Raw genomic sequence first — 18,327 nt, 5'->3', positions numbered from 1 at the left:
TCTCCAAATCTACTTTGGAAACACAACCCAGTCATCACACAACCTTAGTACATATCCGCCTCCTCCCTCTTGTAGAACTATGATCATCCACCTAACAGGACTGACAGGTGCCCATGCTACTAAAAAACAATCTTCCATCGCAACATCCTTCCTTGTGCCTGTCTTTGCGGCAACTATTTCCTTCTTTCCCATCCTCGTATCTTTCCCGCGCTCATTCTCTTTCTTCCTGTGGGGGAGCAGTACACCAATTCACAGGCAGGTCTGGGCACTCTACACATACTAAGGTGTTGATTTGGTATAGTATAAAGTCATATTGACTTAACATGTAGGAGCAACTGATGGTTTATGCCATAAAGAAAGGTGAACAATGGCTTTGTAGCAAGTATCAGCACCAGCCAATCCACTCTTGAACCGTAAATTTGACCCAGCTTTACAAGAGTAAACATGTGATACTCCACTTTACAACGAGGTGCAGACTGAATGAATAATACATACACATGCAGGATCGCAAATTACATTACAATAACTTGATCATAAATGATGAGTCAGCTGCCCTAGTAGATATGTAGATGGAACAAAAGATACAAAAGGTTTCCTTTTGTTTGGATGCGTGTGGTCGATCGCTATTTGCTCTGGCAACAATCACAGGTTCGCAGAAGAGCACTTACTTTCTTTTTTCGGCTTCAAATCTACTGAGAAGCCTTCGCAGACCACCGTCCTTAAATCCCTGAAAATGGGCGGCCGGAGCTCCCACGGTGATGACATCATACACAGCATCTGAAAGGAGGATTGGATAGACAGCTGAAATCTGCGCATGTGCACTGCAGTATAAAACATGGAAGGCATTATTCGGACTCATTTTGAAGGCGTGAGCATGAACTCGACTCCCAGGAGAGCGAGCGAGCAACACTAATACATCTTCCCTCACAGCCAAATGCACACCTCACCAACTCACAACATTTGCTCGATATATTTATTGCTGCCAGGGCTAGTGTCCTAAAAGGTCTGTGCACAGGCAGTGAACGTAAATTCAAAGATATTTGCATATTTCATTTTCAGATGTCTCTCCCAACTCAAGAAAGTCCACAGGACAAATGAGCATTTGCCAAGAGAACATGATTTCCTAGACCATTGCTTGCTAAATAGAAAAGGGGCGACGAAAGCGTAGCAGGAGAAAGTCAATACGAGTGTGTACAACAAACCGCTCAGAGATTCTTGTGGTCTTGCAGTTATGTTTCTTGACTCACAGGCGTGCGACCAGGTTTTCGAATCCCGGACACGGCACTGTGTTGACAAGTGTATTAACACTTTTTAATAAAAATAATTGAAAACACACAGAGGGGTCAGCGTCTGCTCTCTGAAAAAAGTGGGCGGACACCGTCCACCCACGTGGTCCCTCTGATCCCTGACAATTTACTGCATATGAATGATATGATATGATATGGCATTTGTAACGCGCCTATACACAAGTGTTTCAAGGCGCGACGAGGCAGGGAGGGGGGAACAAAGGGAAGACAGACAACGATCCTACTAGGCCAGGTGTCATTCAGATCGCGCAACTGCAATGGTAGAGGGGAAGGGAAAAGTGCAAGGGGAAATGGAGAGGGAAAAGTGCAGTACAGTGGTAGAAGAATAATAAGATAAATAATAAGGGCCAGCTGGTGGCAAGTGCAAGGTAAGTGCAGACAAGTGCTGGGAAGGGGGGCTGTAGGGATACAGAGACAGTCCTGCAGTGCAGGGGTTGCCAGGGAGGCAGTGCAGGGGAGAGTGGCTGGGCCAAGGACCGAGATCGGTGAGAGTGGCCCAGTTGCAGAATCAGTGCAGTTTCAGTCAGGAATTTAGCAGGGGAGAGAAAGCAGAAACAAAGAGGAAGGTTTTGAGGTGCTTCCGGAACTGGAGATGGTTCTCCTCAAGTTTCAGGGAGGCAGGAAGGCTGTTCCAGAGGGAGGCCCCTGCTGCGGAGAGAGATCTACCCCCAACTCGTTGCTTGGAGAAGCGGCTGACCCTGAGGGAGTTGGAGGCGGATGAGCGAAGAGCTTGAGAAGGAAGATATTTAGGAAGAGAGAGTTGAAGGTATTCTGGCCCCAGGACCCGGAAGGCCCTGTGGACAATGCAGAGGGTTTTGAACTTAATCCTCGCAGCCACTGGGAGCCAGTGTAGAGATTTCAGTCCTGGAGAGAAACGGTCCCTGGGCTTGAGGCCAAGGACAAGTCTCGCAGTCTTGTTCTGGATGAGTTGCAGAGGGTGGAGAGTAGGGACAGGCAGATTTAGGTAGAGGCTGTTACAGTAGTCCAGCTTGGAGAGAACCAGGGCTCTGGAGACAGTGAGCTTCTGGGCGAAGGAGAGGAAAGGAAGAATACCTCCGAGGAGGTGCAGCTGGTAGTGTGACTTCTTAGAGACGTCAGATATGTGAGGAGAGAAGGAGAGTGTGGAGTCGAAGATGACCCCAAGGTTTTTTGCCTTGCAGGTGGGAGCAGGAAGAGGGCCAAGAGAGGCCGGCCAGAGAGCTGCAGGGAAGGAGGGAGTGGGTGTGCTGATGAGTAGAATCTCAGTCTTGAAAACTCAGTAGAATTCCATGTCATAACTGGGAGCTTCCTATTACGCAATCAAATCTCTTTTACTTTAACCAGCAGAAAAGAAACAAAATGTTTTGAAAACTTCAATGACCAAGAAATACATTTGTTAAATTAACACAGAAACAAAAAGTAGCCCAATCCAAATTGGAAGTCCAGTTTATGTACCCTTGATAGCCAATCAGGTCAATCACAGTCCCAGAGCATTAAACCCACCAGAATTAGCCCCTCATCCTCTTCTTTGCTGCTCAATCAGCTCAGTTAAGTACTGTTTGTCCTTACTGCATGTTACATACTTTATTGGAATTTGTGTTCAGTGCTAGTCCTACCCAGAGGGTCTCGGAGCACCTTACAAGGATCACAAGTTGAAAAGATTGGAAGTGAAACTGAATTCACAAAACATTTTCAAGACATGATAGGAAGATTAGTAGAGAAAAGTGGTAGCAGGGGAGGAGTAGGGGGAAGCCTGGTTGTGTAATCATGAGCTTGTACTGTTGGAGCGTAGTTTCTGTATTTGATTACATTAATGAACACTGATCTGTGCAAAGAGCATGCAATTGTTTATTATTGCAACTGTTGTTTTAAGGCTTGCGCACTGAACTTGGGTTAGGTGTGAAGATGTTGGCAGATGGTGAGCAGCGGACATGGCTTTTGTGACCCCGGTGCAGCTCTCTTGGCTCGCATCATGCTGGTTGCACGGGGTTCTCGCGCCTTGGTCTCTGTGATGCCGTTCGCTACTTCAGTGGAATTTCTTCCAAAATGAGTGACGGCAGCCTCGAATTGCCCCACCTTCTTGCCTCGGTCACTGAAAATATTTCCTGCATGCTCGCCACTCCTCACTACCAGTACTTACAGGCTGCTAGCCATGAATATTTCCTCCTTTGGGGCCTCAACAGTGTTAGCTGGAAGTCACTTCGGTTGGCCTCTGCTTGCAACTTGTTCCTGTTCTGCCAAAAGAAAATGTTTAAAACCAGCATGGCTGCCGCCCGAGTCGTGAAATTACCGGCACCCAGCAATGGGCAATTACCAGAGCATTCCAGACCTGGTAATTGCCCATTGCCGGGTGCTGTTAATCATTACTCCCCATTCCAATTTGAGCCGCATAGGGCTCAATGGGAATAGGGAGGACGGTAGCACCGGCACCATTAATAACGGTGCCGGTGCTACCGTGTAGGTCTGCTCACAGGTGCCGGTCCCCCCGTGAGCAGAACTCATAGTTTGCTGGTCCGGAAACAACGGTACCGGCAAGCTTACTGGTACTGTTGTTTCCAGACCGGCAAACTTATAATGAGGCACAATATCTTTAAAATAAACAGAGGGGGTGTGAGTGCAATGGTGACCTCTAAATGGGGAGAGGGAACCATACAGGATTCAGTAGCTCATTTGTGTGCAAATATGTCTGCAGATCAAGGGGATTTCCGCTCTTCAGAGAGCAATGGGGATCCCTTGAGACAAAGGGTTCCAACCAGTAATGGGCTGGTTATTCCTACCTTAATAAATAAAGTGAGTCAATAATTCATGGATAATGCCCTGTAGGGCTTTAATACTGTGGCTTTTAACTACCTAACTGACAGAAATGCAGATTTACATCTAGGTAACGTCTCAGGTCCTTCGTAGCAGCCTGAGGTTAGCACTCTGCCACGACCAACCATTTGGGGGCTAACAAATGGGGTGTAAGGGATCAAGAGTAAGATTCAGACACAGTGGCATTTTTGGTGTTGGTTAAAGGCTTTTATTAATATTTTTTGTATTTGTATTTTTGTATTTTATTTTATGCAGTGCACAAGAACAATAAACAGTACAAATAATGAAGTCAATATTTAAAACACAAAGTATTTCAGCAATTGTAAAAAGTCCTAATTTGCCAGATACAAGAAGATGGGATCGTAGAGAGACACAAAAGGATGAACAAACAGTAATAGAATGGAGAGAGAGAGGGCGAGCATTCCAATTTAAAGGTGCAAGAAGAGAAAAAAGACCAAAAATGAGATTGAGCACAAGGAGGAGAAGGAACTACAAGACGGTAGTGAGAAACAGACCGAAGAGAACGAGAGGGAAGATAAAAAGAAACAAGTGAAGAAAGGTAAGGAGGAGTGAGACCATAAATAGCTTTAAAAACCAGACATAAAACATTTAACTTTAAATGGTGATGAAAAGAAAGGCATCCAAGTTGAGCCAAAGAAGAGGAAATAGACTCACAAGGAGCCAATTGACAAACGACATGAATAGAGGCATGAACGAGAAATAGGAGTCCAAAGAGTGCAGAAGAACAATAAAAAAGTCATCAGAAAATGAAAGCAGACACCAGTAGCTTTGTGGCCTTGAAAGTTATAAACAAACAGGCTTTCCGGATGTTATAAAGGTGAAATTGACAGGAACGAGCAGATAGTGAAATGAAATGGATAAAAGAAAGATCTGAATCAAGAAAAAGACCTAGATTACAAACTACTGATGAAATGGGTAGCTGAGCAGAAGGGAATGAGATGACAGAAGGTAAAGAAGCCAAAGAGGTAGAACTAGAAGGGAAGAAAATAACCTCAGTTTTTGCAGCATTAAGAAGAGAAGAATGATCTCACATCCACGATTGGATTGCCAGTAAGCAAGCATTAAGATTGTGATGAATATCGTCAGTGAAATGTGGAAATGAAAGGAAGAACTGTGGGTTATCAGCATAGAAGTGATGCAAGAACCAAAATGAAGAAATAACCCCAGCTAAAGAAGAAGTATAGAGAGAGAAAATGAAAGGGCCAAGGACTAAGCCTTGAGGAACACCACAGGTAAGTGCATATGTTTCAGAGGAGACCCCTGACCAAGAGACTGAGAAAGTTCTCTGGGATAGATATGAATCAAACCAAGCTAGAGTAGAACCTGAAAAACCAAAAGAAGAAAGAGCAGACAACAAAAGTGTGTCATCAGAAGCGTAGAACGCGGCAGAAAGATCAAGAAGTATAAGAAGAATATACCGTTTGCCATGATGTGCAGATTGTAAAGAGTCCAGGACAGAAAGAAGAGCAGTCTCAGAATATGCTGGACGAAACGCAGATGGAAAACGAGGGAGAATATAATTTTGAGAGATGAAAGTTGAAACTTGACTATAGAATACGTGCTAGAGAATTTTAGAAAGATATGGAAGAAGCAAAATTGGATGAAAATTAGAAGCAGAAGATAAATCTGCAGAGGGTTATTTCAAGATAGGAATAATAGTAGCATGCCTGAATAAAGAAGGAAAGGTAGATGAGAATAGACAAGAATTACATTAAATTGTAAGATAAGAGACAAGTGAGGGATAGATTTTAGGTATAAGTGCAGACGGTATAGGATCCAAAGGGGAAGAAATAGGGTGAGCACGAGCAAGAAGACAAAGAGTATCTTTGTTAGTAATAAGAGTGAACACAGAAATGGTTACCATAGGAGGTTCCAAAAGAGGAACAGAAGATAGAGAGCTATCCGGAGTACGAGAAGACTCAATAGCTGATCGAAAGGAAGAAACTTTAGCAGTAAAGTAAAGTCCAATATCTGTGGCAGTGAGAGCAGAATTAATTGAAGCATCTGGAATGGGAAATTAAAGAATTTGAAAGAGATGTCTAGGTTGAGAAGACTGAGTGAAGAAGGTCAGAGAAGTAAGATTGTTTGGCTAAAAGAAGACAATTATCATATAAAGTATACTTCAGAAGTGTCATTTCCTGGTGTCTCCGTTGTTTTAACCAGCATCTTTGTAAGCGCTGAAGGACGCGGCGCATTGTGCGAAGATGGGAAGACAACCAGGGTTGAGGTGGTTTACGTGACGGGTGAACTGAAGAAGAGGGATACAGTGAAAGATATAGTGACAGTGTAGAAGAAAGAGCAGACGCAGCTTTATCTGCTGACAAATTAGAAAATGAAGCTTGAGATCCCAGTTTAGTAGTACTTATAGAAATAAAAAGCATTGTGTTAAACTTACATAGATCATGACGTAAATAATTAGGAGAGGTGGACGAAGAAATAATGCAGGAGGAAACAACAGGGGATGTAGAGAACAAAAGAAGATGGTGGTCTGATAGGTAGACTGGAAGAGAAGACACAGGAGATGTAGTTATAGAAGAAGTAAATATGAGATATAAACAAGAGCCCAAAATATAAAAAGAGGGTGTGGAGAGAGGAGTAAGATAGTGAGAGTCAAGAATGGAGAGAAATGGAAGAGTTGAATGAGTGGTTAAGAGATGAAGATTAAAATCACCAGGAACTATAAGACGGACAGTAGTGGGAAGCGGAAAAGACAACATTGTATCAATATCCTCACAAAATGAGGTGACAAGACCCGGTGGGTGATAAATCAATCAAAATTAAATTGAAGATGTAGAAGAATTTGCAGAGAAAATTGAATAAGAAAATTCATATGTAGAAAAATAAGGAAGAATTAAATTGTGAGAAACAACGGAGAAAGAACAATGGTATAAAATACCAGTGCCACCACCTCGAGAAGAACTACGAGGGGTGTGGCAAAAGGATGTAGCAGAAGTAGACAATGAGGCAGCTAAGGTAGTATTAGTAGCTGAGATCCAGGTTTCTGTAATACAAAGAGTCTAAACATAAAAACATGTCAAGAACTGTTGATGATGTGTTACATAGAACTAGCCCAGTGGTCTCTGCTGAACCTCTAAGTATACTCAGACTTGCAGCCATGTAATGACTTCATGAGCAGTACCTTTAGCCGCAGTCATACTGGTCACTATGTAATCAGAATTGTAACTTGTTTGTCTTGCACCTTTGGCTAAACTTCACTACCATTATCGGACCTCTTGTAACCCGGTCATAATTTATTTTCATACACTGCATCTATAACTGCCTATTCACATTTTGATTATGGACCCATGTAACCCGGTCCGAACAACTACTGTTTAATTAATTCTGCATCTGTAATTTGTAACAAATGTCTCTACTCTCAAGCGCCCAGATACCTAAGGGTTAGGTGCGTTCTATAAATAAAAAACTAAACTAAACATAATGATCTATCATTCCATATGCCGAGGTGAAAAGATGTAGATTTAGGGGTGGACGGATAGATCAGGTTAGCAAGGTTACATGTATGAGCAGGGTGAATAAGATCTGCGCTAAATGGTGGCATTACAAGCGCAAGAAATGAGACACCCAACAATATTGCTGTAAGCGAGTATGAAACAATGGTCACAGATGAAACACCAATGTGGCCCATGGATGGATGAGAATATAAAATAAAAGAGGGGTTTGGGGACATCTTACTTCTACCTAGCTCTAGGAGGGCTTTCCACTGCCTCAACAAAACTAAGGAACGTCTGTGTCAGAATGTCCAAATCAAAAGAGTTCTCTGTCCTTTGTCCAAAATCCTAAACTGACCCTCACACACTAAATGTGAAAATTGGGATGCCTTTTAGGTGAACATCTGCAGCTTCTTTCCAAAGTTCCAAACACAAATTCTTAAAGAGCTGAAAAGAAAACCAATAATGTTATGCCATAAAGGGACCTTCCCTTCCCCAAGATTTGGCTGGCTTTTCAATATCACTTTTATATACTCCACACTCTCAAGATCGGAGGGAAGATTCCTTCAGTTTCAGAGTTAAACAATGTTCACACAGACCTTCAGATCAAAAGTTCACATCTGGGTGCGGGGGGCTATTCCTCTTTTCCTCCAATGCTTGGTTTACTCTTCTGCCAGGGCTTTTTACATTCAGTTCAACAACGTTCACCCTTTGGGACTTTCACCATCAGTTCACATGCAGGGAACTCTTAAACATTTCCTAAAATGCCTGGTTTATTCTCATGCCAGGGCTTTTTATATTCAGTTCAACAATTCACATTCAGAGGACCTTTTCCCTTTTCCTCAAATGCCTGGTTTACTCTCCTGCCAGGGCTTTTTACATTTTGCATGAGATTCTTAATCAGCCTCTTAGTATTTCAACATTGTTTTGCTTGTTCCTTTACTATTAGTTTCCCAATAAGTATTGGGACGAGGGAGAGGATGTCTGTAATCACTCCTAATTTGCATTGGGTCTCCAACCTTATTTTCATAGGTTTGCAACTTCCCCAAAAGTGCCCCGGTCTCCCTGCTCACTCTTGCAGCCTTACTGGATTTGTCCAGTGACTTTGGGCTCCCTTGTTTCTTCCCTGATGCTCTGCAGCATTCTCCGACAGGCAGCTGGCATCTCCCTAGCGCTACAGGCTCCCCCAGTCATCGAGAAGCATTTTCACTGCTTCTCTGCTCGCTTCCGACCATGTGGGACATCTTCGGACGCGCTGCTCCCTGGGATGTGATCTCCGCTCCTTCTCCGCTAAGCTACCTGTTCCAGTGTCGGTCGGCACCAAAAGGATTGCTCCTCTGCTTTCCCGGCCCATGTTCAGAAAGAGTCAGTCTGCATCCTTCTTGCTGGTCGAATTGGTGACAACTTTGCTGGATTCGTCACAGGGAGTTCTTGAGATTCCACCTTGGTGTACCATGAAACTAAAAGAAAAAGGGGTGATGTGGAGATGCTCGCTTAGATTACGAGCAGTCCCTCTCTTAACGGGGGAACACCAAAGCTATCCTCTGTTTAAATTAACTCTTCTGAAGACTCTGATTCTCGTCTAAAGAGGAAAAAGATGACATCAAGTTTTGTGGGGCAGACTTCTTCTGGGCCAGAGCTCAAACATGATTTAGGGAAAACCTATTTTGACCCAGCAAATATCCTACACCCACGCTTTCTGGAGTGGTGTCCATTAGAGGTGATGGGTGCCTTTATGAAGCATTGGGTCAGGAGAATTTTGGGGAAGGAAGAGTGTAATAAATTGCGTTTGGAATATCCCATACCAAACTCAATCAGTCATTGATGGCTTTCCTGTCCTTGAACAAGAAATATACAAAGAAGGGTATTTCTAAGGCTTTGAGGTTGTGCCAAGATTTGATCTTGGATGTTCTGGATACCCCTACTTAGGTCTTTGAATTACTGGAGGATAGTGCAGTGCACCAGATGTGGCAGTCCTCAAGGGATGGATCCAGAGGTCAATTTGCCTGATAAGCAATGCTAATATGGCCTTGTAAGCAGAAAGGGGGCAGGCGCTTCCAATGCATATGGACCCAAAGCTGTTAGAATTGGCCTCTTCAGAGGCAGGCCACAAAGCACTAAGTCGCCCCTATAGGACAGATTTTGTGGAGGACTTTTCAGCCTATTTTCACACATTTATGGCCTTAAATAAGGCCCTAACTAATTTAAGGTGGGTATTTTCTCCTAATGTTTTTCCTGGGCTGAAACAGGTAGGACATGCTTCTCTGGCCATCCTTCCAAGGGCCCACTTGCAGTGCCCATGCAGGACCCTTCTCCACCAGACGAAGACAGGACAATGTCTTTCCCCAGCGAAGGGACCAGTGGAGGGGAAGGCCTGGTAAGGGTCTGGACTTGTATACCCCTATTCCAGTTAAGCCATATACATTTAAATGTTTTTTCACAGAAAGGTTTGGGGGGATGGCTCGCCCTTTTCTCCAAGAATTGATTTGTTCTCCACTCGGATCCTTGGGTACACAAAACAGTATTAGGGTATTACAGAGTTTTCTCCCCCCCCCCCCCACCCCATGTCATTGGGTGTGCCTTGCTCCCTTGACGTTCAACACCAAAAAACTGTTGTTGGTGGATTACTTGGTTGAAGGCTTCATTCGGAAAGGAGCGAGGATCGCAGCTACTCATTTTGAGTCCCACTTTAAATGTTCTGATTCCAAAGGCAGTCAATGTTTTTTGTATGGTTATCAGTCTGAATGCCCTTGATACCTTTGTAGAGTACAGGCGCTTCAAAATTAAAGGGATTCATTTTTAAGGGACACATTTCCTCAGGGCGATTCGATGGTCAAGGTGGATTTGAACGATTTATGCTGGATGATTACCAGCTAATAATCCCACTAGGAGTTTCTTCAATTTCTTTGGTGGGGCAGTTAGTGGCAGTTCTCTTCTTTCCTGTTCGGCCTGTCCTCAGCCCTTGGTGCTTTAGAAAACTGTTGCACCCGGTAATGGGTTTCCTCAGGGCGCAGAGGATACGAATAATCAACAATATGCTCCTAATAGCATTGAATGCAGAGCCACCTCTATTAGACCTCAGGAAGATGGTGCCTCTCTCGCATGGGATGTTGAATTCCAAGAAGTCAATTCTCGAGCCTATAAGAAACGCCTAAATCCTGAGATGCATTGTCATTTTTCGGCAAGGTCTTCTCCACGTTCCAAAGGCAAGAATAAGAAAAATCAATCACAAGATCAACTCCATATTGAACTAGAATTCCTTCTCTCCCAGACTCCTGGCTTGAGTGGTGGGAATGCTTTCCACCTCCATTCCGATGATTTCCACAGCCTTCCTGCACGACAAGGTCCGCCCCCCTCTCAATGATAGAGAAAATACTAATGCAGGTGAGCAAGCAGAAGATATAACTGGTCCTTCTCACGCCATATGTGCCATCTAAAGTTTGGTTACCAGCCATTCTGGAACTGGCAAAGAATATTCTCAGACTACTCCCATCACTCCTTCTTCTCTTAACAGACACGGGGGGGGGGGCAGTCCCTTGAGTTGGTGCTGAAGGACTACCACTCGCTCATGACATGGAATATTTTGCGGAGTCCTACTATTTACCAGGCCTTTAAGGAGACATTTTCAGGTCATCAGAGAGCTCTGGGCTAGGTCCAATCCTCCTATTCTTCTGCATGGACAATTTGGGGAGGGGGCTGATCCCTTTTCTGCCCATCCAGTAAAATAGTGAATTTATTTGTTTATTTTTTAAAGGAATGCAGGCTTATCGGACCATCAATCATTTTAGGTCTGAAATCTCAGCAGAACACATATTGGTTAAGGGAGAGCCAGCAGGTAGAAATGTTTCAGTGGAGAAAGCACTGCGGTCCATTTGCATCAAGATCTATTCTAAGGCTAAGTAGTCTGGATGTTGGGATGTTAAAATGGTATTATGCTTGCTTCAATCATGGCCAGTCAACAATCCCTTCAAATTGCAACAGTTGTCTGCTAAGTTAACAAAGTTTCTGTGCCTTATCTGTATTAAGCGGGTGGTCAATGTTAAGGTGTTGGACATGAATAATAAATCCTTCCCTGAAGGGGTTAGGTTATTTTATCACACGCATAACTACATCTAAATGTATGACTCCCTCAGAAACGGTGTTTGGTGCAATGCTGTGCCAGTACAACTAGAGTGGTTCCTCCCCAGTCCACCTCTCAGCTGCTCATTTCATTTGGCAAACATGTCACTGCAGCTTCCTCTGCTGCCTTATGCTGAGTGCGCTGAGTGAAGAATGAACCTGGGATTTCTACATGCAGCCCACTGGTGGAAGGAATCTACGTTTGAAGAAATGAGGTGGCTAATGTTGGATTGCATGGGCTTTGAACTTTCATAATAGGAAGCCACTTGTCTTGACAAAGAATGACTAGACTCCCCCGATAACATGAGTGGGGGTTTAGATTCTATTAAAAGACATGGAGACGAGTATTATCCCTCCCACCCACAGTGGTTTTGTTTCTTTTTTTCTGCAGTGCACATGTGAAGAGAGTATGACATGGCATTCTTGAGAGTTCATGGATGATTCCCTGCCTTTTTGATGAGAGGGATCAATTTCCTGGCTTGGAGACTGTTCTGGCTATGCAGTTTGTTCTCGCAACTACAGAAAAGGATAACTCGAGATGTGCTTTATGCTCTGGCAAGGTGGCTGATTGGCTATTGAGGGGCCATGAGCTGCAATTCCATTTTGGATTGAGTTACTTAATGTTTTTCTGTTTATCAAAACATTTTTATTTCTTCACTAAAGTATTCAAAGCATTTTTTTGCTGTATGAAGATGCACAGAAGATTTGATTGCATACTACTCACCCCCCTGTCTCTTAATGGAATGTAAACCACTACTCACGCACGCTAGTGAGGGGGTCGGTCAGTATATGCCAGCAGAGGACAATGGGCTTCAGCATAGCTAGACATATAGGCCAGTGGTGGTATCGACCCCTATGGATACACGGGAGCCCTATGTGTAATGATTCCGGTACTCCAGTAAAAGTCTTGGCCACAATGCTTTGGATGGAGAGAAAGAAAGAGAACATTTTAAGAACATGAACTGTTAGCGACCTTTTGTTTATTTATCTGTCAGTGTCCTGTGGTTTAGGAGCACATTTACTTTAATAGGCGTTGGAAGCAATTTTCAGGCAACAGATGCCAAGTCACTGAACATGTATGCACACCCTCGCCTTTTAAGGTTTTGGCGCAAATGTTTTGCTTTAGCAACTCATAGTGCACGCAAAGACGTTTGCCCTAGAAAGGTGTAGATAGCAAAGGCGTGTGGGGGTGCTTTAAAATGGTTGCCCCTGCTGTCAGTTTAATGGGAAACACAGATTTCCCAGTCTTGAACTGTTTTCCTCTCCTTTTTTGGTTTGAAGTATGTGTCCGTTTTTTAATAAGAACTTATGAGGTTTGCCACCTGCACTGGTGTGAACTATTTTGCCACCCTTTCGTCATGGCAGGTCGTGTATTGGGGCATTTGAAGGTGCCCGTGACACAGGAGAGGCAACCCCTATTGAATTGGTCAATGCTTGTTATGTATCATCGCATCCGTGTTCCTTCAACCTCTGGGCACATGTTCCCGTCTTGGAGTAGGCAGCACTGCACAGGTGATTCGTGGAAGTTGCAGTGGAGCACGTGCTCTTCCGTGGACTGCAGTCGCGAGGCTCAATATACTGCATTCAACTGAGGGACGGCTCTCGGGTTCTCAAATGTCCCAAGCGGCGCTCACACGTTTCTTCCATCATGGCTTCCATGATGCGCGAGCTCCCCTGCGCCATCCTCTGAAATAACCAGGCACAATGGGGTTTTTAGCAATTTAGTCACATCTTTAGGAACCTATTCGAAAGATCGAATAGTTCATCCAGTTGAGGTGAAAGTGCGATTTCGCAGGGTACTCTTTTTGTATAGTATGGCGCCGGTGGGCAAGTGGGTTTCTCTGAAAGCAGCCATCACGCGAACTGTCATCCAAACTGCAGCCACCATGCTTGGTGTGTGGCAGGGTTCATTTTGATGGAGTTGGTGCACCCACCGTTTTTTTTCGTCCTATCGTTTGTCCTTTTCACAGCACAGATCAATTATGGACACTTTAAAAGTGCCTTTAAAATAGCAATGATACACCTAGTTTTGACACAGCACCAGACCAACGTGTCTTGTGTGACGGCCTTGTGAACCCATAATGCCCAGCAAAATGTTGCTGCTGCACCAGGATGTTTTTGGTAGCAGGGGAAAAAAACCAGCAAAACGGCGCTGCTGTGCATTACTTATGAATGTGCCATGGACTTAGGGGTGGCCTGGGAACCAAAGGAGGCCCCGGAAATAATGTTCACAGTGGTCCCATATTACACATTTTCAGCAAGCCCTAGCCTTAGCCTATGAGAAAATGTGTAAATAAAATAGATTACCACCAGGGTCGGACTGGGGCATAACATTTTCTAGGGCACCAATGAAAAGGTGGCCCACAGTTGCAAATGCCAGTTCATTCCTTTTGTGACAGACTATTTGAATAATGCCCAAGGCGGAGTTTTTTTGATAAAATGTGATGCAAATTGTGCAATTTAAATAATATTTATTCAGGAACAATGGTCAAAAATACTAGCCACATAGTGAAGTAACTCATCAAACTGGCCCCCATTGGCCTAAAAAGTGTCCCACTTTGACCAAAAAAACTAGCCCACAAGTAGCATTTTGCATTTTTGGTTCAAGCATTTCCCTATGGCCCGTCCGAGCCTGGTTACCACACACAAAAGGCCCAGGGTGCAAGACCTACCGGAAAATATCCAAAGTTCTCTATAGGCCAGTCCACCCCTACACAGAAGACTTTATAAAATATAATGTTAAAGATCAGATATATGCCAGCAATATAGCTCAGTGAGTTAAGCACTTGGCGAAGCCATCATTCTGCAACCTGCAAGACAGGCTGAAATACTGATGGAGACTGATAATCAGTTCATCAATGGCCCCAGTGGTATCTGAACCTTTCCCTTTCAGGTTGCACATACAGTACCTATGGGCGAGTTTTGTATGGGTCGCTTTCTTTAATCACCACATCGTCCACATATCCTGAGACAGGTTTAGCCCCAGTCTATCTTCAATATTGGTCGCGCGTCGCCCGACGAGACTCTGGCTATCATTTCAATACTAGGTGGCTCCTTGCCATTCAATAGCGGGAGAAGCCCCCACACCTTCATGCACCGGCACTCGCCACAGCGCTGAATGTGGGAGGAGACTGTTCAGGAATGGGACAATGTACATAAACCTCTGGAGTTTAAAAAATATTTATTCTGCTTTTCATGAATCACCTTTTTTCATGTGTTTTTATGTACTTTATTTTTTGTCTGTGGGAAATAAGCACCGTAAATAAACTGTGCATTGTTACTTCTTTATCATTTAATTTAATGTTTAAGTATCCCCTCCTGTTTTTATAGAACATAATGAATGCATGGGGCATACTACTGCGTTGGCATGTACCACATACAACACAAACCAGAAACCACCCACAGTAGACTTTTTGACGATAGCCTCCTCCACACACAATTAAAATTGTTGCTCAACACAACCTCAACTTGCCTTCCCCTGGCTATCCCCTCTGCTATTCGTTCTGCTTACACTAACAGGCTCCTATGTGAAAACACACAGGGTGCCAGAGATGGCAACATGCATACTGCAGGAGATTAACATCTATGTGTGAGTAGTGCGCTGTCACCCCAAAGCACCAACATTCAAAAAACAAAAGGTACCGTTAGAAGAGTAATAAATAAAAATAGGCTACTCAAACTGTAGCACACATTTCAATAAAGATTTCAAAATGAAGTGACAGCATTCTGATTATTATTTTACACCCCCCCCAGGCCACCACCATAAAACAATGATGTTGGTTGCTAAGCAGTTCCAACCCTGTGCAATTTGATACTTGGATGGATTATCTCAAACCATGCATGCGTCTCAATACATGGAGATCATGACCAGCTAGCACGTCATGGCAAAGCACCACTTGGCCAACCAAGTCACAATGGTAAATGCTGCTCCAAGTGTACATAAGTAGTCCCTCGCCAATCATCACATCTACACTATGATGTGCCACTAGAGCACAGGAATTACACCATCACAGGAGAAGACAGTCAGCACCACAAGTTAACCTAAATGACAGAGGGGAGCAATACACATTCCCACATGACATACCATAGTACTCTCTTTAGCCATTGCAGAGGAGAACAGGCCAGCAATACCGTAAATGTACAAATGCAACCCATGGTCACACATATCCATTATGAGTAGGGTAGCCATACTCAGACCACAGTTACTGGGAGGGTTATTAGTGTAACAGCATGCAAATCCTTTAAAAAGAAGTACACAACCGAGTGTCTTGGGTTTCATTTGAGGTGATGGAGGTATACAACTGCACATCAATGCAAAACAGTTAATTTGCCCAAACAATGTCTAAAGTATGGCTTTAATTTTTAGATGATCAGGGTAGTGTCTGCAAACTACTGCCTGATTAAAAGCTTGTTTAATTTTTGTTAAAAGCATACGAAGGCTGGTTACCAACGTTTAAAATACTATTTCCTTTAAACAAGAGCAAAAAAAAAGAAATTACAGCAGGAATGAAACATCACTAATATGCAAATGCAATGGGGTGTGATTGCCCCATTGAAGGGCAGGAGAATACTAATTTTCTCTATGAACGAATTAAGACAACATCTTCTTGTAAGTTGATTTGACATAACTACTAGTAGTTATATCAGGCCATGCAAAGTACCAAAAGCTGGAGTGTGCTTCTGTTACAGTCACATATATGAGCTTGTAAGTTTCTTCTAGTGACATTGTCATGAAATAAACACCTAACCTAAGTGCTGTGTTTTCAGGATCTATTTAAAAATCAATAACTAAATCAAGGAGCATGCGGCTCTGAGTATTCTTTGCAGAGTCTATTCTTTTTGACTGAAGGAGTGAAAAGTACAGTATTTTAAAAAAGGTGAATAGTTTGGACAGAGCTGTGTTGGACTTGGCTGAGATGGACCAAAATGAAGTTGGTTCTATGGCAGGGTTCTTTAATGGCACAGCATCTACTTCCTTTTGAGTTTTCCTTGTTATTGGGATGTGGAGTAGGTTTTGGTGGAGTAACCCCAGGCAACAAACAATGTTGTAGTATAATATTTTGTTAGAGTTATTTGGGGCTTTTCCATGGAATCATGTTTGGGTAAGAGAGAAGACTTTGAAGGACATCGGATTGTTGGCAATGAGTTAGTGAATCGACTTCAGTGTTAGGAAGATGGAGTTCAAGGGTTTTACCTGTTAAATGTCTCGCAGCATCATTGTAGACTATTTGTAGGTAGCAGATTTGATGTTTTTTTAAGGCTAATGTTGTTGGTGTGGTAAAAGTACTTGCTGATGACTGTTTTTCACGTCTACTGATCAGCTTTCCTGGGGAGAAGAAAGTAGGAATGTGCTTGAAAAACTCGACAAAGTGATGTTTGTACTGACGGATTCAGCAAAGACACCTAGCATACTTAATGTGGCGAGTAATTCCTAGGCTTTTTGCCTCATTGTCTGGTGTCATTGGGTCTAGAGCCATGCTCCTGGTAGAACTGTGAACCCATGTTCCAAAATGTTCTTATGTGCCAGCGCATGGTAAGGATGAAACTCCCTGACCTCACTTTTTAATCACTGAAAGTTCTCAAGGTTGTGGGGTATCCAGCACCATTTCCAGCAGCTGTCCATGTGTGTTGACCCTCAGGGTTGCCAACAATTGTCTGGGGGTGGATTATCAGGCTATCGTCATTAAAGGCTCCACCACCTAAAGTGATGCTAAAGTTGGAGTGGGTGAGCCCTATTGACTCTGTGTCTTTAGCAACCCCCTCTGGTCTCTGCAACAGTCTGCACTGAGGTCTCTGTTGACTCTGCTAGTGTTGCTATAATCTGGAATGGGGTTCATGGCTAGCCTGTCCTCATGTCCGGTGTTCTCCTTTTTTTTCTTTCTACCCTCCTCCTCTAACTTCCTCTGCTGTCAACTATGCTTTACCTTCCTGCTCCGTTCCTCCTAAAATGCCAATACCTCCATGCCAAGTCGTCTTTCCTGTTCTCTGATCTTTATCTCCTCCAGCACCCTCCTTTCCCATTTTTTCCTCTCTTTCTGCCACTCTCTTCACTTCCACATTGTCTCCTCATCTCCAAACACTCATCTTTTGGCATGTGCATCTGCCCCTTTGTATACTAGTGTCCCATTGGAGATTCAGGTACTGAGGGTTTCAGTGGGAGCCCCTGCACAGGATCAATGGCCATCCCTTTGTATTGGGCATACATCTTAAAATCCCCCCAACCCATGTGCGACCAGTAACAATTTAATAGATAATTGTCGACCTGTAGAACCACCATCTTGGAATTATGAGGCCCTGTCATGGCAGCTGTCCAGTTCTGTCCCATCGTCAGTGTCACTAGTCTTTCCCAAACTGCATCTGATGGGTGTGCGTGCCATCTCCTGCCTTCCCTCCTCACACAATTGCTAGGTGTGATGCAGGCTAGTCTACAGGCTGCGCTCGTGAGCCTTTCTTTCCCCTCTGTAGTCGCTATGCATTTGCAAGCAGAAATCACTGCCTGTGCTTGGGGGCAATCGAGGAGGCAACCAAGATGGCAGCATCAGCTCTGCGGTCCGCTGGAACTCTGAAATCCTTTCAATCAATCCTCCAAATATTAGGATCTGAGCACCCTGGCACCCATAAACAGAATGCTGTCAGACCGG

The 18,327-nt window shown here is 43.8% G+C and overlaps 1 protein-coding gene across 5 annotated transcripts in view; it reads right to left on the bottom strand.

Moving 5' to 3' along the window:
• Positions 1–18,327, bottom strand: part of INPP4B (inositol polyphosphate-4-phosphatase type II B) — a 3,177,224-nt gene that overhangs the window by 864,433 nt on the left and 2,294,464 nt on the right. For all 5 annotated transcript variants that reach the window (XM_069631181.1, XM_069631178.1, XM_069631177.1 and 2 more), the window contains one exon: positions 669–777. In XM_069631181.1, the coding sequence (XP_069487282.1) occupies positions 669–777 (109 nt within the window). The remainder of the gene's footprint in view (positions 1–668; positions 778–18,327) is intronic.

Source organism: Ambystoma mexicanum, chromosome 6q (assembly GCF_040938575.1).
Source record: "Ambystoma mexicanum isolate Mex_15411 chromosome 6q, UKY_AmexF1_1, whole genome shotgun sequence".
Classification (NCBI taxonomy): Eukaryota; Metazoa; Chordata; class Amphibia; order Caudata; family Ambystomatidae; genus Ambystoma; species Ambystoma mexicanum.
The sequence above is the reverse complement of the archived record's forward strand: the minus strand, read 5'-3'. Positions and strand labels throughout refer to the sequence as shown.